The 25,177-nt window shown below is 42.8% G+C and overlaps 2 protein-coding genes across 2 annotated transcripts in view; one reads left to right on the top strand and one right to left on the bottom strand.

Moving 5' to 3' along the window:
* dclk1b (doublecortin-like kinase 1b) overlaps positions 1-3,124 on the top strand; it is a 34,625-nt gene extending 31,501 nt beyond the window's left edge. Inside the window, exon 17 of the mRNA XM_039781424.1 lies at positions 1,442-3,124. Coding sequence (XP_039637358.1) covers positions 1,442-1,474 — 33 coding nt within the window. The 3' untranslated portion in view covers positions 1,475-3,124. The remainder of the gene's footprint in view (positions 1-1,441) is intronic.
* The window catches only part of nbeab (neurobeachin b), a 155,147-nt gene that overhangs the window by 5,727 nt on the left and 124,243 nt on the right, over positions 1-25,177 (bottom strand). Inside the window, 10 exon segments of the mRNA XM_039781228.1 lie at positions 3,063-3,214; positions 3,921-4,117; positions 4,961-5,062; positions 7,734-7,904; positions 8,817-8,972; positions 9,111-9,182; positions 11,451-11,643; positions 12,764-12,853; positions 17,488-17,655; positions 22,701-22,853. Coding sequence (XP_039637162.1) covers positions 3,063-3,214; positions 3,921-4,117; positions 4,961-5,062; positions 7,734-7,904; positions 8,817-8,972; positions 9,111-9,182; positions 11,451-11,643; positions 12,764-12,853; positions 17,488-17,655; positions 22,701-22,853 — 1,454 coding nt within the window.

The following is a 25,177-nucleotide window of genomic DNA, read 5'->3' as shown; positions in this document are numbered from 1 at the left end:
TTCAACTTTTCAATGAAATTCATACTAATTAAAATCAGTTTAGATTTAGCAATTTAGCTCTTCAATATTCACACGCATTTTCTGCAGGAAATTTATTTTCTTTAATGATATTAAGACATATTTAAGTTGCATTCATTCATTTTCACTTATAATAATGACTTTAGGCTTCAAAACAAGTTTATAGGCTAGATTATGTATAGATGACCCGAGGCATGATCATTAACATCCTCTGTTCTTGTGTTTCACTGTAAAAACATATACAGAAGACTGTTAGAGCGGATCTCAGTGGTGTATACGCACCTCTATCGCGGTGCTCTAACGCCTGTTGTGGTTCCGTTGATTAACAACGAACACTGACCTCAGTCAGTCACTGAGACAGCGAGGAGAAACTGACTTGCAGCGAGAGTGCAAAATAGTGGATATTAATTAATTTATAAATTTGGATTCCGATCACATCATTACACAGCATATTACAGTAACTCTCTCCAAACATGTAGTTTGGCTAAAAAACTGCTCTGGTTGCGCTGGGTCCTCATTTGGAGGCTCCAAAATCGAAACAAGGTCGCATCATAACTTTTTTCATTTAAAACAATGGGTGTACTTCAAAATGCGCGCGTCAGACGCTTTCAGTGCCTGTAGAAAACTCTACAGGATTCCAAAATCTGTCGGTGCGTTGGGGAAAAAAGAGTAAAAAAGAGGGGAAAAAATGTGTTTGGCCATTACTGTCACAGCCTTGAATGCACTAATGCATTCTTTCTAAACTAAGTGCACCACAGGGGCTCATCATGTAATTTCAACATTAGGCATAATGCATTCCTGCTTTGCATTAGGATTGGAGACCCAATGTCCCTCCATACATGGGGCCAGTGTTTACTGTATATTGTATTCACATTTCAAAGGCTTGTTCATATATGCAAGGAACCAACATGTATTAAAATGTGTTAAGTGATAAATGATTATTTCCATCCATACGAACAGTTTGTTAACGTAAAAGTGGTGAATGAAACGAGCGCAGGAGGTCATCAGGGGCAGTGACAGTAAATTTCGGGAGTCCTCTGACAACTGAAGTACACCATTGACTTCTGCAACCCCTGTGCTCTTGTGTCCACGGCTGACTGGTATGTAGGAAAAGCAGCTGATTTCACAGGGTTGTCTTATACTGCTACACCCCGAGGGCTTAAATGCTCAAGCACAATGAACAGAGCTGCTGCAGAAGGCCCCTCTGTAAATGGCTGACTTATGTTACCTAATGTCAACTTACTGAGGAAAGACATTGGAACTGAATCAAGGGGTTCTTAAAATATTTAATTGAAGAGATATGTTAAGTGGTGTTGAAAGAAATGTTAAAAATAGCATGCCATGCAGTACTAAATTTTATAGTCCCTGATGTTATTCATAAAATGTCATCCTCTATCTGACCATCCTCTGCTTACCTTAACAGGTCATGCAGTCAGTCATGATGGTGCACAGTTAATTTGCTTAAGAAAGAGGCTTCTGTTTTGAACCGGACTGTAAATGCCCAGGGGGATTTGGCCTGTGGCTGTGAAGTGCAGCTTGAATGTTCCGACTCTCTAACCTCTCTTGACTGCCAGGGTCACATGATGACGTCAGGCCTATAGCCTCAGAGCGAACACTGTCGCCTCAGCGCCGCCGACCCGGCACCCATTATACGAACAATGTACAAACGTTAAGGAAAACCGGCCAGCACACACGTCTGCCCGCTGTTGTGCTAAAATAAGTGCACTAGCAGAGGACAACCCTGGCAATTTGGTTTCTATGGCAACTGCAGGCTCTAAGGAAAAGGATGGTGGATATTGCACTAACTAAACTGCATGTGACAAGTATACTCGGAGAGTACAATACTTATAGTACACACAAGCTCACTCAATGATTCTGTAAAGCCGTGTTGTGTGCATGATTATATAGCTCCAACACACTTGTTTTGCCTCAGAGTTCAAAAGATCTTTGCTTCTTTGATCTATATCTCCCTTGTTATTGGTATAAATTTATTAAGATAAATAAATAAGGTACAATGTCTATTTCCTGAATTCACCTCATCCAAGGACCTTATTATTATTACTATTATTACCTCGGTGTGTTTGTGCATGTTGCTTTAATGTGACTTACACCTACGATACCAAGACACATCCCTCGTGTGTGTAAACATATTTGGCAATAAAGCTTTTCTGATTCTGATTAAAGCAGTAAATGTACCTATATATCGGGTTCTCAAAGTTTTGGTGTCTGAGTGCCAATATGCTGTTAGTCATAATAAATTATGGCATACTATACTATAAATGTTTTGTGACAAACTATGACTTTTGTCATGACCTACTATTATGATTTAATGTAATGTTTTGTGACACTTATTTGGATAACATGCTATATTTCTTATGACATACTATACCAGGGATTTTCAAGTTCTGATAACTTTCTTGCCAATATGGAGAGCCAGCATATGACTGAGGGCCACATAGGAAAAGTGCACACAAAACAAAATAGCTTTTTCATCTCACTTCTACATTAAACTACCAAGTCGTCCACTGAAATTGCTAACTTCAGCTAACAGCACTAACATTAATGACAAAGTAATTCCTGCAACACTTGTGAGGGGTCACTAGTTGCCATGCAACCAGTAGCTTTCTACAAGTTGTTAAGCCTAACCTGACAGACGCATATTAGGGGGGCACTATCTCCACAGCGCTGTGGCAGCACTGGAGTCTGGCTACACCGCTTATCATTCTGGGATAGAGGGGAAAATGCTCTGGATTGTTTGCATTTCTTTAAACCAATCACAATCGCCTTGGGTGGTGCTAAGCTCCGGATGCTGCGACGGTGTATTAAATGTACTGTAAGCTATTGAAAGTGAAAGTATTAAAAAAGGACTGCGGATGATTAAAGTATAATGCATAGATTTGATGTCACCTTCAGGGGCTGCACAAAACGTTTCTGAAGGCCACTGGCTTGGACACTTTGAGAAACTATGCTGTATAATGATGACAGTTAATTAGGTTGGCTTTCTGTGGCCTCATAATTGCTGCCATACAACTGCCCGCTCTGACCTTTGATCGTGTGATAGGTCCATGGCTCGGATGCCAGCATCACAGCCAGGGTAGACGTAGAGCTGTTTGAAGTCACAGGCCTGCCACACCTCCACCACGCCATTATCCCCACCTGTGACCAGGTTGTGGCCATCACTGCTCAGGAGAATAGCCTACAGCAGGGACAGAGAAGGGTTCAACATGTCACTTTTAACCATAGACTGTATATAAAGAGCTTCCAACTTAGGGAAAGTTGTTTTGCTGCATAATGTCAAAAATGTAACAGTATGACAGATGCTTATGTACTGTACACAACACAAACAACATTTGTGATTATGGAGGAACAGTATGACAATGAAGTGCAGTTTTGTACACATTTAAGATGGGTTATTGTAATAATACTATTTATACAATTATATAACTGTATTAAAGCTTTGGTGCGTAACTTTTTGATATTACTGAACGTCCGTTACATTCAAGCCGTTGCCAAATGAGTTGCTACCAAGCTAATTAAGACCATCAGCTCAGTGTGCGGGGTCACATAAGGCTTGTATCATGTGGATGTGCCAACAGTGTTGTTGTAATTACTTAGAATTCCTCATGGGGGCAACAGAAACTATGCACTATAGCTTTAATATCTTGAATTTCTCCTGTAAAACATTGAATTGTAAACCATGATCCAGGCTGTGTAGTCTTTTGTTTAACTTATGTTACCCTTTCAGGCAATCATCAATAAAGATCCTGTTGTACATAACCATCATCAATGTTTTTGCAAACTGACTCAGTATTTGAATCAAAGCATATGTACAGTAATGAAAGGTTTGTAAAGATGCATCCACATCTCTAATGGGTTCTCTTGGTCTAAAAATACCAGCTTACCCTGGTGGAATCGTTGACCTCCATCTGTGCCAGCAGCTTTCCATTAATGCTGAAGTTGCAGAAGCAGCCCCTCTCGTACTTGATGATGCAGTGGCCCTCACTGGACACTGAGATGAGCCGTGGGCACCGATAGTGCTCTGGTCCCTCCAGAGCCCGCAGCAGGTCCCCTGTGATGGTGTGGACCAGACATGGACCCTCTGCCGAACCCAAACATGCACAGACATGTAAGCTCATGTAAAACATTATAAAATCAGACAACTTACTTTCTGTAGTTCAACAGCATGCAAAGAGATTCCTGGTCCTGGCTTTTTCTGTGAGGCACTTGGATGTGCAGCTGAGTACACATCAGAGTTGTTGTGATACCAATACCAGTATCACAAATGCCTCAGATATTGCCTAAAATGTTCTGTGCACCATCTGATATTACCTGGCACATATTGTGGCATTTGTTCTGTATGATAAATGGTGCCAATAATAAAAAACTGATCTAAAAAAAAAGATATTGCCTAAAATTCTGGTATCAGTGATTATTCAAGTCTTTGCAACCGATCCGATACCACATCATTTTGCCCCGAAGAAAATCTACTTTAAAATATTTATGTTCTATTTTGGTTATGACTCAACTACATAATAAAAGAAATCTCTATGGCATTCATTCTCTGCATGTAGGGTTATTAGTATACAGCTGCTAAATAACTATTAACTATTGCTTCATAGAGTTATCCATTTTTATGGATGAAATAAACTTACCATATATTTTTTAACACACTGGTATTGGATCAGTACTCAGTATTGGCTGATATGCAAGTTTAAGTATTGAAATTGGTATCAGGGAGAAATATTTTTGATTGGTATGGTATAGACACATGCAGGTCTAGAGTGTTCATTGAAACAACCACCTGTCCAATCTATGTGGGTTGGTAATAGACTGGTAGCCTACAGTATGTATGCCAATATGCTAGCTCAAACACAAGTGTCCCTGACCTGATAACAGTCTCTGATAACAGTGATGTTAAAGGGAGACAGGAGAGTACACTGACCTTTGGCTCCGCTGATGACCAGGCCCAGCTCTGCGCAGACTGACACACACACAACTTCCTGGTCATGGCCCGTCAAAACTGCTCGCGGTGCTGGGTAGTCACCTGAAAGATGACACATACACAATATCATGAACCGATTACTTGGTCTATCTACATCTATCGCCTGACTCTGAAACCATCACCTAAACAATCTGAATACCTGAGCAGGTAATCTGAATGTACCTGTCAAATTTCTGAACTGGGATTTCTGTGCAATGGTCTGCAACATAACCACCGCACTTAAAAAATAAAAATAAAATAAAATAAACACAAGCACAGTGATTTTGACACCCATCTGCTAGCAGGGAGGTCCCTTTGAATTGTCATGTAAATGCTGGCATGCCCACTGATGGCAGCCGCGCCACTTGATTTCATCCCGAGTGTCACATGATTGATGACGGCCAGGGGAGAGGTTAGTGAGGGGAGTTCCACAGCACCCGGAGGCGACCTCTAGTCTCTTTCTGAAAAGGCACTGATCACCAATACTGAATAAACCCACATCAAGTCCTTCACTACTGCAGTGTCTTACAGAGAGTCTAACCCTTTGAATCCACCACTAAATTAATGTCAACAGTGGGAAGTATCTGTATTTAACAACAAAGAAAGAAATGCAGACCAAATGCAGCCAATGAGAGGCAGAGAAACTGTCCAAAATGTACGTAATGTAAGTATTAAAACATAACAGAAGGGGTCGATAGGAATTCTGGGTCAACTGAAAAAAATTATGCTTTAGGCACCCAAATTGGTGTTTAATGTAATTCAAATTGTGTTTTATTATTGTATAAATAAAATAATCCTACTACAATTTGTGTGGGCCCTTAGTATTCACCACCTTTCAGTCCACTAGTGACAGCAAACTCAACTCAAACATAAAATACACAAGACTCAAAAGTTCAGCCAGTTCAGGAAAGTTTCTCTATCCACCTCGATGACAGTAAAGTCCGGATAGATGATGTGGACATGTGCCAGACTGCTCTCCTTCTCCTCTCTTATCCCCTCCTCCTCCCCCATCATCTCCTCACCTCTGCAGCTGTAGCGGTCCAGTCAGTGAGCTGGACTGTGATCGATGCAGCACAGTCCCTTAGAGACCAGGAACCTGAGCAGCGCTGTCAGTCCCAGCACCCACTGCTGAGGGAAGCTGAATAGGACAAGTGTCAGAAAAAGCCTCCAGGGGGAAAAAGGGGACCTTATGCAACTCACCTACCCGACAAAAGATTCAATCAGCCTGCACCGCGTACCCCCCACCCTCTCCTAGCCCTCGGGACGAGACCAAGTCAGCCACCACAATTACCCGGTGCAAATATCCCCTTGCACCGGGCCAAGTCTGAGCGGCAGGGCCATGAGTGAGCTGGAAATATTTTAATTATTACACATTTAAGACACATGCAGCCTTTTGGGGTGCGGGCGAAATCAATTTCTTTGGCACTCCACATCTACGGGATGAGGAAGCAGTGATCCAGAGGGCTGCTGCTACATATTCACACAACCTTCAACCGGCATTATAGAAAATATAATAGGCATTAAATCATCAGAATGAGACTCGTGGAAAGGATCGTTCAATGACAAATAAGGAAATAAGTACGGGAATAAAGAGGACTTTGGTGCTCATTCATTTGAGGGCTTCGAGTGTGAAGATATGAAAGTATATGCGGTAGTGGTTTATCCCTGAGGATCATTGTAAATGCCATTTTTGTATAATGTGTCAAATCTTTAGCGGATTCCTCTGCACTGCCCCTGTTCCTTTACAAACAAACTCCAGGATCCCACACCTCTATTGCTCTGCATTCTTAAAGCGAGCTAGTTTAGTATCCGCTGCCTCCACAGTGTTTCTGAAATGATGACATATTGACGACATATTGATAAGACGTTGGAAGTGATTTCATTGAGTGAAAACGCATCTTTTTTCACGCTGTCTTTTGTTTGTTGGGATGAGCGATGCAGTTTCCGTCCCTTTTGTCCATTGCGGATGCATTGTAAGCACTTGTAGTGTGAATATCAGGGGAATACTGTTCTCCTGCTGCAGTAACACAAGTGCTATTGCCCCTTGCTAATTGGAGGCAACCAAGCTGAAATTCTTAATTAACTGTCGGAGCCTCAGTGAAGTTAATTAGAGAACACTCACAACTAATCTGGAGCTCCTAGAATCTGTAACAATTGGAAACACAAGATCTTCTAACGCACACAAACACACACATTGTATTGTCATCCAGAAATTAAAAATAAATTCTTCCTCGTCTTCAGTTTTTCAATTCCATACCATATATGGTGCTCCTCCTTGTACAGTACTGTGATGTCTGTTTCCCCTACCCTGATGGATTGTTTTGAACACAGACAATCAGTGAGAATGAACAACTAAATGAACTGAGCAGCAGAAATCACACACTGGGGTCTACTATTTTGAAAGCCAAGACATCTGGAGTCCTCTACTTGAAAGCAGCACAGCTCAATGCAATAAATCACACTAATAATATATCACAGCTACAGTGCAGATACATTATCTTCTCCCTGTCTCTCCACATTATTCAATTTCTAGGGTAGAATGCATTTTTTCCAGTGTTGATCAAAGGCTCTTTTTGAATATACTAACAATGAACTCATGCACCTATACAGGCTTTATACGAGAGTATTTCATAGGTGAAATACTAATAGAAAATATCCCTGTAACTTTGTCAAGAGGGCAATGCAGTAGTATACTGTGTGTGTGTGTGTGTGTGTGTGTGTGTACTTTACTTACTGTTATTGGGGTTGTCGCCAATAATATGGTGCCGTCCACTCCAGTACCACAGCAGAAGTGTCGCATCCCTGGACCCAGAGACGATGTAGCAGTCTCCTCCGATGTAAGACTCTGATCTGGCCAGACATGTCACTACGTCCCAGTGGCCAAAAACTATCTGGGTCAGCTTGCCTAAATAAAAAAGAAATATGCACAAATGTTTTCAATGTTGGCAAAAATTGTTAAGTCAGAAGTTCCTGAAATGCGACATGGTAAAACTACTCCTGCTGTTGTGAAAGCCCCACTGACTGTGAGGGAGTATTGTGTGAAATAGTGAAAAATGTTTTCAGTGTGGTTAAATCAGTGGGTCCCAGCCTTTTTGGCTTGTGGCCTCTTCAAATAAACCGTCTTCTTGTGACCCACCATCACAGATTAAGGCTTTAGAGTGGACAGAGTTAAGCAGCTCAACCCACAAGAGTGATTTTTCCCTGGGCCTGGGTAGCTCACTTGGTAGAGCGGGCGCCCATATGCAGAGGCTCAGTCCTCGACGCAGTGGCTCAGGGTTCGAGTCCGACCTGCGGCCATTTGCTGCATGTCTTCCGCCTCTTCCCCCTTTCCCGTCTACAGCTGTCCTGTCTATTAAAGGTTACAATGCCCCCAAAACAAAAAAAGAATGATTTTTCTCTCTTGGTTTGTTATGTTTGAAGGATTTTTAAAGGCCAGAAGAGGTCAAAGTATCCAGTATTTCATAAGAGAAAAGAAATATTGAGGAAAAAATAAACAACAGACTTTTTTTCTTATCCATTCAATCCTCTTGTGAAATTCATCCCAACCCTTTAGTTTGGAACCACCAAATAAAATGCAGCTTGTCAAAATGTAGTAAATTATCATCTTGTTCCCACTGAATCCTGATCAATAGAAAAGAAATTAGCAGAAATAACTTGTTTTCTTATCAGTGAGTCCCAGCATATTACAGTACAGTTATCAGTTTCTCTACAAGGCTTGTCAGGAGAGAACAGCGACAATACTGTATTATTATAGCGCTCCGTCCTCCACACATCAGTGCACACCTCTATAGGAAATAGAGTTTACACTGTAACCTACCTGTCTCGGAGGAGTACACACGAAAGCTCTTGTCCCAGAAGCCACACACCAGGATGTAGCGGTTGTCAGCTGTCACCACAAAACAGTGTGTGGTGATTTGGATGCTCTGGTCCACTAGGTCTGTGATCTGGCGCTTGTTGCTTCCAGTATTGTTGGCTGGGGGGGAGAGAACAGAACTCATGTCAATACCTGAGGTGTTAAAGTCATTAATTAAGAGCCTTACAGCTAAAATACAGCATATAAAAGCCAGTGGTCAAATGTCTTTTTCCATTCAAAACAAGGAAGCTTACTCACCAACCAGAGAGTCCATCTCTATAGGGAGGTGATGGGCCTGCTCAAGAGAGTAGCCTGGTGCTCCTCGGAGACCTGGATTACATAAGTATATTAATCATTGAGGCTATTTCTCACCTCCGCATGTGTGCATTAGGGCGGCACGATTGAGGAAAATATCTAATTGTGATTATTTTGACTTGTATTGCGATTGCGATATGATTCACGATATTGAAGGGAATGATCATGTATTGTATCATCATTCTCATTTTCATTGACTAATATTAAATCTTGAAAAATTTAAATGATTATAGTGTGATTTTTGCGAGGATCTGTACTAGAGATGTGCCTCTGATACTGCCTGAAACGCTGTTATCGGTATCGGGAAGTACTATGCACCGATCCAATACCACGTAATAAAGCCCTAAAGAAAATCTACTTTGAAGTAGTTTATTTATATTCTTTTTCCGTTATAACTGACCGTCAAACTGGAGAATAAAAGAAAGTTCTGTGGCATTCACTGTTTGTGTTTGTTCATGTTTCACAAAGAGTTTAACCTGAGCCAGACCGACAACAGAGATAGACATCAACTCCCAATAGTAAAGAAATGGCAGCGAGAGCTGAGCCCTGAGGGGAACGTAATTAATTGGGAGACAGTTTGGGACAACATTTCCCACTGTTCCAAGAACCCAAATCACCAGCATATCCACTTCAACATATGCCATAGGACATATTGGACTCCTCAGAAGAGATGAGTCTCTAAAGCCATTCCCACTCCCTATTGTACGTTCTGTCAACCTGAACTAACTGGAACTTTCCTGCACATGGTCTGGGAGTGTGAACAGGTGCATGAGTTTTGGAATAAAACAACATCAATCATAATTCCTAATGACTCTAAATTACACCTGCATGGGAGACAGAGGAAGATTTGGCTAGCTGGATCAACCGCGACCAAGAAAATGATAGCTCAGCGCTGCCTTGTTCAATTGTGTTTGTCTGTTCTGTATGTTTAAAATATAAAACCAATATAAAATTGATCTTAAAAAAAAACAAAACAAAGATAGAATTCATATCACATCCATACAGGGATAGTAGTATACAGTTGTTAAAACATAATAAAATATATGACACACTGGTATTGGATCAGTACTCGGTATCGGCCAATACGCAATTTCAGGTATCAGAATCGGTATCAGGAAGCAAAAAATGTTATCGGACCATCTCTAATCTGTACTCTTTTATATAGACCTTAGTGGTCCTCTAATACTGTATCTGAAGTCTCTTTTATATAGACCTTAGTGATCCCCCAGAGCAGGACACCCAGGGCTCGGTTTACACCTATCACCATTTCTAGCCACTGGGGGACCATAGGCAGGCTGGGGGAACGCATATTAATGTTAAAAAACCTCATAAAGTGACATTTTCATGCCATGGGACCTTTAATTACTTTTGCCGGGGTGCAAATGTTCCACCAAAACAAGTTTTGGACTATTTTGCAGAGCCACCGTGACTGCTTACGGAGCCTAGCGCCGCCCAAGACGATGTGACTGGTTTAAAGAAATGCAAACAACCCAGAGCGTTTTTTTCTCCCATCCCAGAATGTATGTGTGGTGTAGTCAGACTTTACTCCACAGCGTTGTGGAGTAAAGTCTGACAATGCGAGACTAATCAGAAAGATTTCTGTCTGTCTTACTGGGCTTTTTTATTTTATTTTTTGTTTTTTAAGTGTCAAACAGAATGGAGACATCTTATCCATGCAATCTGTATCTGGAGCCAGTTTCGAAACAGCAACACATCTGAAAATATGGAGACCTTATTATCATCATTATTCTGAAAAAGCCAAACCACATTTCCCTCCTCTCCGACAGGATGGCAAGGGTGCTGCAGCTGTGTTCATTAGTGTGGGAGCAGCCAGAGCAGCCACACAGTGCCGACTCTTTGGTCCTGGGCTCAGTGTGTCTCTACAGTGACAGATGGGGACGTGTGAGGAGAATGTGTTGCAGTTGCGGCCTAATTTCCAAGTAACCATTGCTTTGGCCCTCTGACCCTGAGGTGAGGCTGATTCTCAGGGAGGGGCTCTGTGGGTAATGTTGTTCACACATGTCTGAAAAGGAACATGTGGAAACACTCATGGTCAGCTTACCTAGGAGGTGCTAGCCTCTCACACAGCCAGCTGGCTACAGCTCTATTATGAGTGGTGGGCAGGTTTTGTGTGTGATGGTGATGAAGTGATTTTACAGGGCCGCTGCTGTGGTAGGTATCACATGTGGTGTGGCACTTTTTTTTCCCCTTCTTTTTCTTTTTTTTTACGAGGGGCATATGATTGAACGCATCGCCTGCCCTTGCGTGTTGAGCGCCACTCACCGACGGTGTTGTGCCATCGGTTGACAGCGAACACGCGGCTGCAGGTGACCGTGACCACGGCAGGTATGGCGAGGTGGGGCAGGGTGTTGGCGGCCACATGCGTTACCGGCGAATTGGACGGAAACTTCAACACCATGATGACGTCCTGCTGCATCTGGTCCTTGAACATGAGAGGACTCTGTGGAAGGAAACACTATTGAGTAGAAGAGAGAAAAGACGGAGTGTAAAAGGACGAAGGGATGTGATGGCGGGAGAGGAGGAGTACAAGGAAAAGAAGAGCAGGAAGAGGAAGTGGGGGCACAGCAGGAAGGCAGAGGGATGTAGAAGATGACATGAAGAGGTAAGAGGTATGGGAGAAAAAGAATGGAAAGAGGCAATTAGTGTGGAGGTTGGAGGAAAAACTAGGTTCAGACACAGAGGAGAGCATCATGCACTGCCCCCTCCGGACAGCGCAGTCAGACGAGGGACTGGTCAGACAAGGGAAAGACATGGAAAACTGGGATGGAGTAGGCTGTACACATGAGATGGTGCATACATGATACACATGTATCAGAAAGATTGAGTTTGGTCCACAAAGAAGGAGCATTACACTTTATTTTTAAAAAGATGTGCTTATTTCACCACTGTAAAACGCAGCTCAACCTTTACAAGCCTGGATTAAAGTTCAAGTGGAGCAGGAGTAAAAGCAATGGAGGACATAGTGATCCTGACAACGCTTTGAGTTTTGAACCAGTTTCAGCTCTCATCTTGTCCCTAATTTTATAGGCTTTTGACAGAAGTGGATGAAACTGTTCACATCTGTTGCAAAAGTAGAAAATTGAACTAAAAGGTCTCAAAGGAATCTGCCTTACAAAGTTTCTTGAAGGGAGAGAGAAACCGAGAGAGCCATGTGGGGATAATGAGGGCAAGGCTGACTATTACATGGATTAGACAGGGAAGAGCAGCTTACAGCAGAGAGAGGGAAGCTAGGCCAGTAGGGAGCACTCTTCCCTTTACACCACACTGCTAGTAGGCAGTAACAGCTAGAAAACAGTGCAGACAAAATGTGTTGTTATATTGCAGGCCTGTGACCTACATGAAGTAAGGGTTAGGATTAGGCTCTGAAATATTTACATAACGGAGTGGAGTGAAGGAAACAGAAAGAAAGAAAGAAAGAAAGACATCAGGGACATCTATCTTAATCTTGTGTCTACCTATAAACACAGGCCCGCAAACCCACACCATTCAGGCTCGCGTAGGTCCACACATCGTCTCTCACACACACTAACCACCAGAGGTGCAGGGAATTTTCCCAGCATGCACGTTGCTCTCACCAGGTGCATGGCGGAGCTGCGTGGAGGATGTGGCTCAATAAGCAACTGAGATGGCGTCTGTCCAAAGCTCTGGATCTGTGCCTCTGTGGCCTGCGGGAGAGAGAGAGAGAGAGAGAGAGAGAGAGAGAGAGAGAGAGAGAGAGAAGGAGAAAGAGAGAGAGAGCGGCTGTCACAATCAATATGCATCAAAGTGATGGGTCAATGCGTTACTTGACAATGCAAGCAAATCCTAACTCAGCCGTGCCTCTGAGGAAAGGGGGAGGTAAAGGGAAAGGGGAGCACTCCCAATCCGCCTGGGTGCTCCCCCTTCCCCCCTCAGCCTGCAGAGTCATCCAAGTGTTAGTATGGAAGAGACAAGCCTTTTCCTATTAACATGCTTCAGTTAACCATTCCCATTTCCAGGCGCAGGGGCCCCCACTGCATAAATGTTAACCTGGAGTGACATCCAGCTAGGACTGCAGCAGGCCGGCCTGCTTTTAGATGTTATTGTGCTTGAAACAAAGGGGAAAAGCATGTCCACGCACACAAACGTACGTACCAAACAGAGGCACAAAATCACACAAGCAGACCGAGACAATTTGGCAGAGGAAGCTTGATGAAGGATGATTTATGGGGTACAAACTAGGAGTATGGGATGCTCGTGACGCAGCCTGAGTACAGGAAGAAAAAGAAGAAAAAAAACACACCGGAGGAATCAAGTCTTAACTATTATTAGAAAATAACTTCCAGACAAAAGATCAGCTTTGCCTCAAAGTGAGTGAGGAAAAAAAAACAAGCAGTAAGAGCTGCTGAGCTTGACTGAAAGTGGGGCACTCCACGGCGGGAGTGATTGATGTGACTGGAGCCACTTCCACCATCAGAGGGGAGCTTGTAGATGTCCGTCAATGCCACTGTGCACAATGGAACATACATCGCTCAGCCTTTCGCCCGCCCTTCTGGCTGCCTGGGTGACTAGCCTTCATTTTCCTCCGCCTGTACACACCGCTCACAATCAAAAGGACCTATTGGGTAGCACATGCCACAGAGGGAGATGTGGCAAGGGAAGTTTGGGAGGCGATACTGAATTAGGACAGGCCACCTGCAAGCCAAACAGTCGCCTCCACCAACGCCCCCCCCGGTCACTTCCTATCTTCCACAGCACCAAAAAAGGCGCTGTCCACAGCAGTGAAAGTTTCATGTGAGTTTGTGAGCACATTTGGCAACCATTAAGTGCTAGTCAGTGTTTCTTTACAACGCAGTCCGTCAAGTAATAAGCAACTGACATTATGGCTTTTTAAGGTTAGGTTTGGGGTGAGGGTCACGATGTCTGTTCAAATAAAGAAATTTGATACAAAGATCAGAAAGGCAAAGGAGGCCATGTGGACAACATCACCATATTTCTTGTGCTGATTCTATTACCAGGGAAACTGGGCTGCTGCATGTCCAATTTTGGTAGTCTTAGACAACCTTGATGCCCAACAATTGTTTCCAGAGTGCAAGGGGAGGATTTGACTGTGACTGTGTGTGTGTGTGTGTGTGTGTGTGTGTGTGTGTGGAGGAAAGGGGGTCTGACTTGTTGAAGGTTAACATGTTCCTCCACTGGATGATCAAAACGTGTCGATATGCTCTCAGGTGCTTCCACACTAATCCTCTCTGAGGTATGTCAGAAACGTATCCCTACCTCAGTCTGGGATGGGGAGCACTTAACAGACACTTCATTAGTTTAAGTCACTTCAGGTCTCTGCTTTTTGGCTGATAAGTGACACTTATCGCCAAAGCCATCTGGATGATCTCCCCTTCCAGCAACACGCGCCTTGCATGGGTGAGCACCAAACATCCATCATAACATAACACAGTGTCTGCGTGTGTATCTGTAGGACTTTGTTCGCATCTGATTTGGGCATGAGGCAAAAGGCTTCAGAGGTGAGTGGCTGGCTGCATCTCTCTCTCTGCTGCCTGGTTCCCAAACTGTTGACAGAGAGGCTGCGTGGAGCACCCCCCCGCCCCCTTCCAACAGCATCCTCCAGTGCACTCACGCAATGCAGCAACACAACAGCTCTGTCAGACAGAATGCAAACATGGCCTCGCAGTGACCCACTAAGCAGCGTGGGATCGTGCTGAGTCATGACACCTGAGTTCAGCGGTGGCAACTACAAATATGACGCTGCTTCACCTTTCACCTTTTGACTGACTCAGGAGATTACAGAAGCAAATTGCTAAGTACTTTTGGCTTTTAAGTAGTATAAACCGATTATAAAAACAGATCAAGGCAGCACGGAAACAACACGGACCCATAGCAAACACATATAAACAAACTATTAATGTAATTGCGGTGTAATCGCGTTACTTTCCCACGTGACGACACTGCGGCCCATCCTTTACATGCCGATGGAAATGTGTTTAAAGATAAGCTTATCTGGATTTATTTAAATCCTTAAGTACTAACAACGAATTAGCCTGAGGGTGTTTCTTGAGTGACAGCGGGAGTCCACGTGTGCACTACTTCTACGTGGGAGCAGAAATGTCTCAAACAATGTGTCCACCAGCAGCTGATTGTCTCTTATGCAGTTATCTTCAATGACAAAGCACACATAATCCTTATTCTATGTGATCCATATGAAGGAAGTGTCTTATTATTAAGGTCAAGCATTTAAACACTTGTGTCCCGTCACTATGAGAAAATCAAGGTGAAATCAATTTGAATATATATATATATCTCGGCTGCTTCAAACCGTTCATTGGCTAGCCACGGCACACTTTGTTGTCTTTGTCGACTTCAGAAGGGGGCGGGAGGGGCAGTGGCAGCTGAGGAGGAATGGAGTCCCACTGATGAATAATTTGTCTGTTTACTTGTGAGTGACACAGCGGGGTTTGAATCAAGGGGTTGCTGTCATGTTTGTCCATAAGAGAAGGCTGTCAGGAGGAGCATCACGTCGGAGGACTGCTGTTCCGGCAGTGTGCCCAGTAGAGCTGTCACCGTGCCCTCAGCCACAGGCCCCGCGGCGTGTCAGAGGGTGTCATCATTTCCTTTCTGACACATGGGCGGAAATTATCTCTCATGACCTCTAATTTATTGGCATTTCAAATGCCTTAATTGTTATGACTAACGCTGGATGTGCAGTTTCACCTGTCAGGCTCACAATGAATCAATACCCCGGAGTCAATCGTCACATTTCAGCAGGTCTTAGCGAGACATTCGTTGGGCACTTTTCCATGTTCCACCTCACGGGCTCAGACAGGCAGCTCGCAGACAGGAGGCGTGGTAAACAATAACGCGAACCATGGTACGCTAAATCCTGCAGGAAATCACCTACAAAATGATCATAATGATATAGACTGTGCAGGAATATTGTTCTTAATTTAAGTATTAACTTAAATGAAATCAGCAGAGCATTAAAGTACAATACAACTGTTGTAATCCGCCTGGAGAAATACTGTACTATACTTTTTTTATACACATTGTCCTCAGGTTTGCAGGGGGCTGTTGAAAAATTACAATTATCGTTTTCGGAATTGCCAGTAAGTCTTTGAAACTTGTATATGCAAGGAAATCAAATGACTGTCTAACAGACTTTTTTTCAGGATCTTGCTTGGTTTTAGTATATGCGATTTAGATATACAAGGTTATTCTTTATGTTACAGGGAGAGGAAGAATCCATTGGGAATGAGCAACATGATTGAAGGTATGAAGGTTGGTCTTAATTAGTGCTCATCATATCAGCATTACATCAGTTGCAATTAGCTGAGCCTATTTCTCTCTCCAGCACAAATACATTTACATGTCACAATAGCGACTACATCAACTGGGCACGCAATTAGGGAGTCTGAGTAGCAGGCTTCCTAATGTGCAACTAACTAACAGTACTGTCATCTCTCAGGGTAATAGTAGGCAGGGTGTAAGACAGCTAAAAAAAATCCCTCAGTCGGATGAAATATAATAATAAAAAAATGAATAAATAAAAAAGGCATCACCTTAATCTTTCTCAAAATGATGAAAAAAAAACCTCTCACAATTTCCTTTGGTAATTAGATCGGCCAAATCTTCTGCAGGTGATTTGCATAGTGGTCACTTGATAAATAAAGGCGCCCCTGGAAGTGACAGTATATAAATGACTTGTTTTGCAGACAGCAGATGGTGGATATCACAGGGAGAGACAAGCTCAAACTGGAAAGTATCACAATGCACGCCAGCTGCTGCAGTCTCCGGTCCCCTTTCCCCTCTACGCAATTAAGCTATTCACGAGTCGTACGGCCGAGCTCATAGATATTCAATTAATTCGTTGAGAACAAGAGGATTCACTCCCTCGCCTATTGACTGAGTGACCTCAGTTGATTGATCAAAGAGCTCAGTCAGATTCATTGATCTGATTAAGGGAAGGAACATACAGTACATTCAGCGCGAGGAAGAAAAGAGCAAAGAATCCTGATGTTAAGAGGATCTATGAATTATGTGGACAGATATTAAAAGATTTCTGTTTATCTGAGAGAGGGGAAATGAATAACTCCGGTCATCGCAAAGTGACGCTTATCTCAAAGCAAACTCCATGAGTCAGCAGCTCTGCCAAATTCTCTCACGGCTTACATTTGCATGACACAATAATTGATTGACAGATGCATGATATGAATGCTCCCGGAGCTTCAACACATGCCAGGACAAACAGAGACAAGAAGTTGTGCCTATGTTAAATGAGAAAGGGGGGTGGGGATGGGGGGGCTTTGTCTCCATGGCAATGTGTGTGCCTTACCTCTCTGAGCGGAGGGTCGGTGATACTGTCCAGCTTGACGGAGCCCTCGTAAGTCAGGTGGTGAAAGACGTTGAGGGCACGCACCGCCTCCGGGCCTCGCTGCTTGTAGCCGAAAATAAGGTCAATCCACTGATGCAGCTGACATGACACAAACTCGCTTTCCAGGGCCTGTGAGCGGAGTGCAGGGCAATTAGAGGTTAGAGACATACCAGCACAACACTGAACACAACAAAACACAGCCTACTTTACTGCGAACGAATGACCTACCAGGCAAACATCACAGAACTAATGAAGAGTACTGTAAGGGGAAAATGACTTGCATTCAGTTAAATAAAGATAAATATTTAACCCGTTTTAGTGTGTATAAATATTACAAGACAAAAAAAGAGACAGGAGCTGCATCCCTTCCCTTTAATATAATCAGCTAACTCAGGGCTAGCCTCCCATATCACATTTCTCTGTCTACTTAAAATACAGTCCCGCTATCTTTGCATAGAGACAAAGAAATTGGTTCAGTACTAACAGGGATCTCATTTACTGTAAAACCATTCGCAGGAGCAACATTGATGAATTACTTGTGAGTGTGGAAAGGGATTTCTTGAGGGAGTGTTAGTGAGAGATTTGGGATGGGATTTAAGGCTGATAACTATTATAAATATACCTATGGAAGCCATGCAGTGGGGGGTTTGATGTATTGTTCCACAATACAGTACGATATAATTCCCATGCATGCTGGTGTTAGGCTTCGCTAGAAGAATTTACACTCCTCCCCTCGCGTCAGGAATAACAGCCATTACCAACAAAGCCTGCTCGAGCACACAGAGGCAGAGTTTGCCACAGGGCATATCACTTCAATTGAAAGTGGCACATGCAAAGATGGGAAGTGGGAGGGGAGGGAGAGAGAGGGAGGGAGGGAGAAAGAGAAGGATGGAGAGAGATATTCACTGACAGAAATGACATAAAAGAGGAAGCAAGAGTGTGGGCTAGCTAGGGAACAGAACAAAAGAAAGACAAAAAGAATGGAGGCAGAGGACTGTGATTTTGTGGGCGTGTGAATACACTGGTCTGCGAATGGAACAATGCAAGGCAAAATCACACATGTATCCTTCAACAGTGAGAAAATATCCACTGTAATCCTTTTTTTTCCCAGCCATCCTCTCTCCTTGTTTTGGAGATGCAGACATGGCCGTAACAACTCCCCAGCCTTGCGAGCCGGATAGAGCTGGACCAGGCAGTGGGGGTAGAGCATGGGGAAAGGTCACCTCCATGAGACCAGCCCCGCTCTGTCACTCCAGCTGAAAAGGTCAAGTGTGTTCCCAGAGCCTCTTTCTACCTCTGGTCCAAAAACACTGTGGCCCCCAACCTCCAGATACATAACATGCATGGAACTTTGTGTCTTCCTATCGCTATTATTGAAGTTGCTATGCTTTTAAGAAGGAACTACTCGTCAAGCCCTTATCAGAAAGTGGAGTCATACCATAGAGGATTTTTTTTCCTCATGTGAAATGTTTTTCTTCACATGTGAAATGTTACAGTTCACATGAATTTATGAATCTTAAAAAATGAAGGAAACAAAAAAAAGACTTCTGGGTATCGAAGATTGTAATCTCCAAAATAATTAGCACTTGCCTAAATTTGGAATTAGCATCATGCAACTTTTTTCAGCTTCAACTTTATCTTTAATGTTGGTTAAAAACAAATGTGGATATGTACTCAAAATGCATCTGCACTGTTCTGAGCACATGCAACGTAGTTTTCGTAGAAATTGTGTTGAGCTGTTGAGTTTCTACAGTAACCGATTCCAGATTAAAGGGAGAACAGACTTCATCGGACAGCAGGAGATTGGTTTGGATCTCCATTTCTTTGTCCGTGCTGCTCCTGAAACCTGCTGGGAGTTGTGGACCACATGTTGATAGGCCGTCTGTATTAAACACACACACACAGACGTTCACACACACATGCGCACGGAAAGGGCCCCGCACGCTGCCAAAGTGATGAGGCCCGGCATTACAGAAGGTAACACTATAGGGCAAACTTGCCCTCAGTCCTGTCCTTCAGTGACATCACTGGGGTCAGGGGTACAGTGTTAGTATTGAGCGCTGCACTTTATTAGATGCTTCATGAATACGTCAAGGAGACACAGATGCATGGGAAGGTTAAAAGGAAGAGTGGGAAATGGATGTCTTTGCTGATGTGAGAAGGAGGCAGAAAAGCTAAATGTAAATCATTCATTTGAAAAATACATCTAAATTATATAATCCCGACCTATAACCATAAACCTTGTATCTCCATATTTTGCCACTGTCATTTTTTTAAATAAATCAATGCTATTGGACACCTTTACGTCTGTCTGTGGGTTTTACAAATAAACAGTGACAAGGCAATTTTATCTGACTTCGTCGAAGGTAAATAGCTCAATATAATAATGTTTTCAAATGAGCCTTTTTCCATTTTCTGAAAAGCAAGAGTTTTGGACATAGGACATTTTAGCCCGAAAGCGACTATATACATGTTATGTGTATTACAAGTACAAAAACAACCCTAGTAGGCAGTGTTGTATAAAGTACTAGAAAGCAATACTTGAGTAAAAGTACAAGTATCGTACTAGAAAAAGACTTTGGTAGAAGTGAAAGTTACCTTTTAGAATATTACTTAAAGTGCCCATATTATGAAAAATCACTTTTTCTGGGATTTGGGGTGTTCTTTTGTGTCTCTGGTGCTTCCACACACATACAAACTTTGAAAAAAATCCATCCATGCTGTTTTGAGTGAGATACAGTTTCTGAATGTGTCCTGCCTTCAGTCTCCTAGTGAGCTGTTCAAAATCGGCTCGGACTGTGACGTCACAGTCCGAAATGAGCTGGCTAACCACAACCGTTAGCTCGTTAGCATGCTAACCGTTAGCATTAGCATGCTAACGCTAATGCTAACACTAGCATGCTACGTCGTTCTCAATAGCAAAGCACTGCTACAACACACACAAGTTCACCATAATCTACAAAAAAACTACTTACATGTGCGCCCTCATTTAGAAGTCTCCCAGCTAATCCTGCCTTGTAACTGACCAAAGTTGGAGAAACAGGCTCTCTTTTACTGTCTCTAGAGTTAGCTAGCTGACATGATCTACATCTGAACTACTGAGCATGTGCGAGTGCAATCAAAGATAGTACAGAAGAAGAAGATGAAAAGAGGTCTCACTCTGTAACTAAAACAGAAACCAGGTGAAAAGAGGATCTGCAGCAGTGAGAGAGAGCTGTGCAGTACAACAAAAATATGGTGTTTTTTGAAAATTAAACCATGTAAACCTATTCTGGTACAACCTTAAAATACAGTTATGAACCTGAAAATGAGCATAATATGGGCGCTTTAAGTAAAAGTCTTAAAGTATCTGATATATACTGTACTTAAGTATCAAAAGTAATTTTCTGATATTTAATGTACTTAAGTATTTGAAGTAAAAGTAAAAGTTTTTTTTTTTTTAAAAGCAAGCGGTTAGAACTTTTATTGTGGCTTTCTTATAGTAAAGCATAAAGCAGGGTTCAGGGTTCCCATATCTTCTTAATCTCACTCATCAAATCAAAATCACATTCTTTTCTAGGACTTTTCAGGCACAATTATCTTAAGTTCAAAGAACAAACAGCATATTTTTAGAGCTGACATCAATGTACAGAAACATTTCTTGCAACACGGGTGTATGACGTTATCTTCACCACTACCCTGTTCACCGAGTTCACCACTATCGTCAGGGTGGTCGCAGGGCTCAACATAAAAAAAAATCCCCACTGGCCCCCGGGGCCAGTAGATCAGAGTTTTGCTGGCCCCTTCTACATTTTTACTGGCCCTGAAAGAAATATCATAGGTGTGATTGGAAAAGGACAAAAAAGCAGGAAAATATACACCGCACCTATGCTTTAGAAAATGGTTCTAACCCAGCTAGCCACTGCCACTGGATGTTGTGCCATTAGCAGCAAAGCTAGACCAGGGGTCATCAACTACATTTTTCCAAGGGCCAGAATTTTTTTAAGCAGACACTCCAGGGGCCGGACTTTCAAATAAAGAAAATAAAATTATACCTAATATGCATCATCTTGTTTGATATTTTCACTTTCTTACTAAATTAATGCTATATTTTTTACATTAGTAAGCAAACCCCTAAAAACATGGAAAATATATAATAACTAGATAGGCTACTTAACTAGAAAATGATCTCAGATTAGTCCTGTATGCCTAATTTGAAATAAGACAATTCTGTTGCTAAATAATACAACCAGCAACATCGTCAGCAATGAAGAACGCGTCATTCACGTGCATATTAAGTAGCCACATGTATTTGTTTTGGTCTTAAAATACATCCATAGGTTTACCGCTCCAGCAGAGGATGGCTCGTTTAGACAGCAGCTACGTTTACAAGAGTTTGTCCAAAGTTCAAGATTGGTTGCAAATTAAGACAAACAGTTTGACTGCAAACTGACATATTTCATTTTAGCTCGTTTGTAAAGTCGCTGTTTGCAGAGTAGAGCTGTGTTTGCACAGCGCGGTGGACGAGAGTGGACAGCGCAGACAGAGCAGACTGAAATATGGGTTTCTACGTGTTTCTGCCTGTAGAACAGGTACGTGGGTTATTGATAAGTATTGACTCTTTAATCATGGAGGTTTTATTGTAGGCTACCTACTGACAGTAACGAGTGTAGCGTTAGTTCATCTGCGCCATCGGCGGTAAATAATCCTCGGTAACGTTTCCAGTCAGTACATGTGCTGTGTGAAGTAACGCACACACCAGTGACTGTGGCTGCAACCAGCCCGACATACGTTTTTACTGGCCCCGGGCCATCGGGCCATTGCTTATGTCGAGCCTGGTCGTCTACGATAACGGGAGGTCCTCCAGTAGGTGCTCGTGCTTCCATGGCGGTTTCAGTTGTGCGTCCTCCTCCTCCTTTAGCAACAAACAAGCGCTGAAATAGAGCGTGCGGCGTGCGGAGCGTGCGTAATGCAATCTAGGAGCAGTGATTCGCCAAACCTCCCTTATTGCAGTCGCACACATTTCTTCTAATTTTATTTTTTAGTAACGAGTAACGAAGATGCTTAGTGGAAATATAACGGAGTAAAAGTATACATTTTATCTAGGAAATGTAGTGGAGTAAAAGTGAAAGTTGACATAAATTTGGGCTAGGGTAACTATACCATTTAGAATTTGACAGAGGCCTAAACCTTACCATCCTGTTGATCCTAACAAGGTCTTCAGGCTTCTTGGCCCAGGCTGGCAAGTCCACGTCACAGACCATGGTCCGGTCCTCCCTCATTCCCAGATGGTAGCCGTTGCTGTTAACAAACATCTCCGGGAGGTAGTAGAACTCAGGAATCAGTTCCTGTGTATTAAAGGACGAGAGATGTCCACGTTTTACAGCTTACTGACAAGACCACAACGTCTAACACCACAGTTTTCACCATATAATCGCCCAACAATTCCGTTAAGTGCAAGAAATAACATACGTGAGGACAGAGCCACGGAAAACAGAGAAAAAAGGCTCTGTATCCCACTGAGATGAAGTGAGAATTCAAGGGGAAAGGTAACACAAACAAACCTAACAGCAGGCCATGAGAAGGCGGTGAGAGGTGCTAGTCCAGTTATTGCAGGCAGACGTGTTAGGTGTGTTAAATGAAACTGGACCTGAGTTGGGTTTTTCTCCCTGGTCTCTTGATGGGGTCAGGACCTCGCAGCAGAGGGGAAGACAGCATGGTAAAGGAGCCCCTACATAAAGCCTGCTGTGGTTCCATACATTGAAGAAGAGAGCAAATATTTACCCGTGTTTTGAGAAAAGCCTATTTCTTAAGGAATTTCTCCTGTGTTGAATGAACATACTGTTATTTTTATATTTTTTTTAACCCCTTAAGTACACATCATTTCTCACCTTCCAGGCAAAAATAATAAGACCTAACGCACTCAACTCACTCTGGAACTTTAAAGACCAGGTGCTGGATCCTTAATGTGGATAATACTATATAGAAGGTCATTTGGATTGAATTTATTGGAGTCCTGTCCAAATTACCTTTGTTATTACCTTCCAGGCAATCATTTATACATCATAGACATTAATTTGCAAAGAGCTTGCTTGAGATGGGCAATCCACTACAGTGAACAGTTTAATGCTTTCATCTTTTACCTGAGTTACAGATAGAGATTGTTAAAAAAATAAATAATCTCACAACATTATTTGTCTTCTGGGTTTCTTTTCCAAAAACACAGCTTTCGCAATGCTCTTTGGCAGATAACTCTGAAATGTAGATGTCATACTATCCTTAAAAAGCAAGAACATTTGGACAGACAGCACTTGCTTCCAAAAATAAGAAGAAAGGAGATGCAATTTAATGATGACAAAAACTGTCATAGCAATCTGAAATTAAATGGTGGCTTCCTGGATGTCAAGCAGTCAATCCAAAAACGGTGTGGCATGCTTTGACTAGATAATGGGCTCAAAATGCAAAACTACCGATATGGTCATTTAAGATTATTATTATTATTTTTTTTTAAATATGGCATTTGCAACATAAATGACTGTATACAGTACATTTTCTGTGATTCTGCAGTCCCCCATCTGACCCTTTATCCTTCTAATCATACAGCTAAGAAAGGATGAGTGAGCAAAGCCTCTCCACAATGAGACATATGCACACGAGGAATGTAGATCCTCCACTCTGTCCTCATTAGAAAATATACACACAAGACAAGTTAAATGCTGAGAGTATGAAGGAGGGTGCAAGACACTATTTTAACTCCTTGTATCAGGCTTGTTTTATGAATGCAGTGTTTGTCAGATTAAGTGGTGCTATTGTGTTTTATACTGCCTATGGGGTACATAACATGCAGAGCTTTTAGGCCCCCATAAATCACCAGGTTTTGATAGAGCGAGTTAGCATGACATGGTACAGGCCAATAACACCGCTGGTCTGCTGTTGGTCACATTTCACCCTCCGCACACGACAGGGAAAGGGCGTAAAGTAGCCATTCCTCTCCGTTTCCCTCTGTCTCTCTTACATACACACAACCACACTTTCCCTCCACTTTTTTCGCCTGTAAACTTCCTGCCGTAACTCACCGCCAAGCCGTTAAAACTGCCAGCTCTGTTTGCAAGCCAGCCTCCCATGGCAGCCATTAATTCTGCAACAGCATCGTAATGGGCTAACAAGTCAATCACACATGCCTACATTGCTTTACACTGTGTCACCTTAATGACATGTTCGTCAAAATCTGTCACCAGCGGGGTGCTGCTGGATTCCTTCATTGGTGGCAGTTTGTGTGTGTGTGTGTATGAGACTGTGTGTGTGCGTGTGTGTGTGTGTGTGTGTGTGTGTGCGCGTGCGTGCGTGTGCCCACTACTTCCAAGAAAAGTCTGCTTCTTTGTGCCCATGGTGGCTGTGCCAGCTTAACATACCTGCGTGCACATAGAAATAAATGAGAGGTATGGATGCACAATAATGATGGGGTGGTCGAGGAGGTGAGGGCTTGGTCGGCACAGGATTGTTTCCATTTGACTTGCTCTTTTAGGAGGTCATCCCCATCAGGGGTTCAGCCTCCCTTGGTCTTGTCGTCATTACTGCTGGAGGAGGCCGGGGTTAATGAAGGAGAGACCCTGGTAAAAAAACAAGCTGCCTTTTAATCAGAGGCCTCATGGCCCGCTCGGTGTACAGGGCC

The sequence above is a fragment of the Perca fluviatilis genome, chromosome 2 (assembly GCF_010015445.1).
Source record: "Perca fluviatilis chromosome 2, GENO_Pfluv_1.0, whole genome shotgun sequence".
Classification (NCBI taxonomy): domain Eukaryota; kingdom Metazoa; phylum Chordata; class Actinopteri; order Perciformes; family Percidae; genus Perca; species Perca fluviatilis.
The sequence above is the reverse complement of the archived record's forward strand: the minus strand, read 5'-3'. Positions and strand labels throughout refer to the sequence as shown.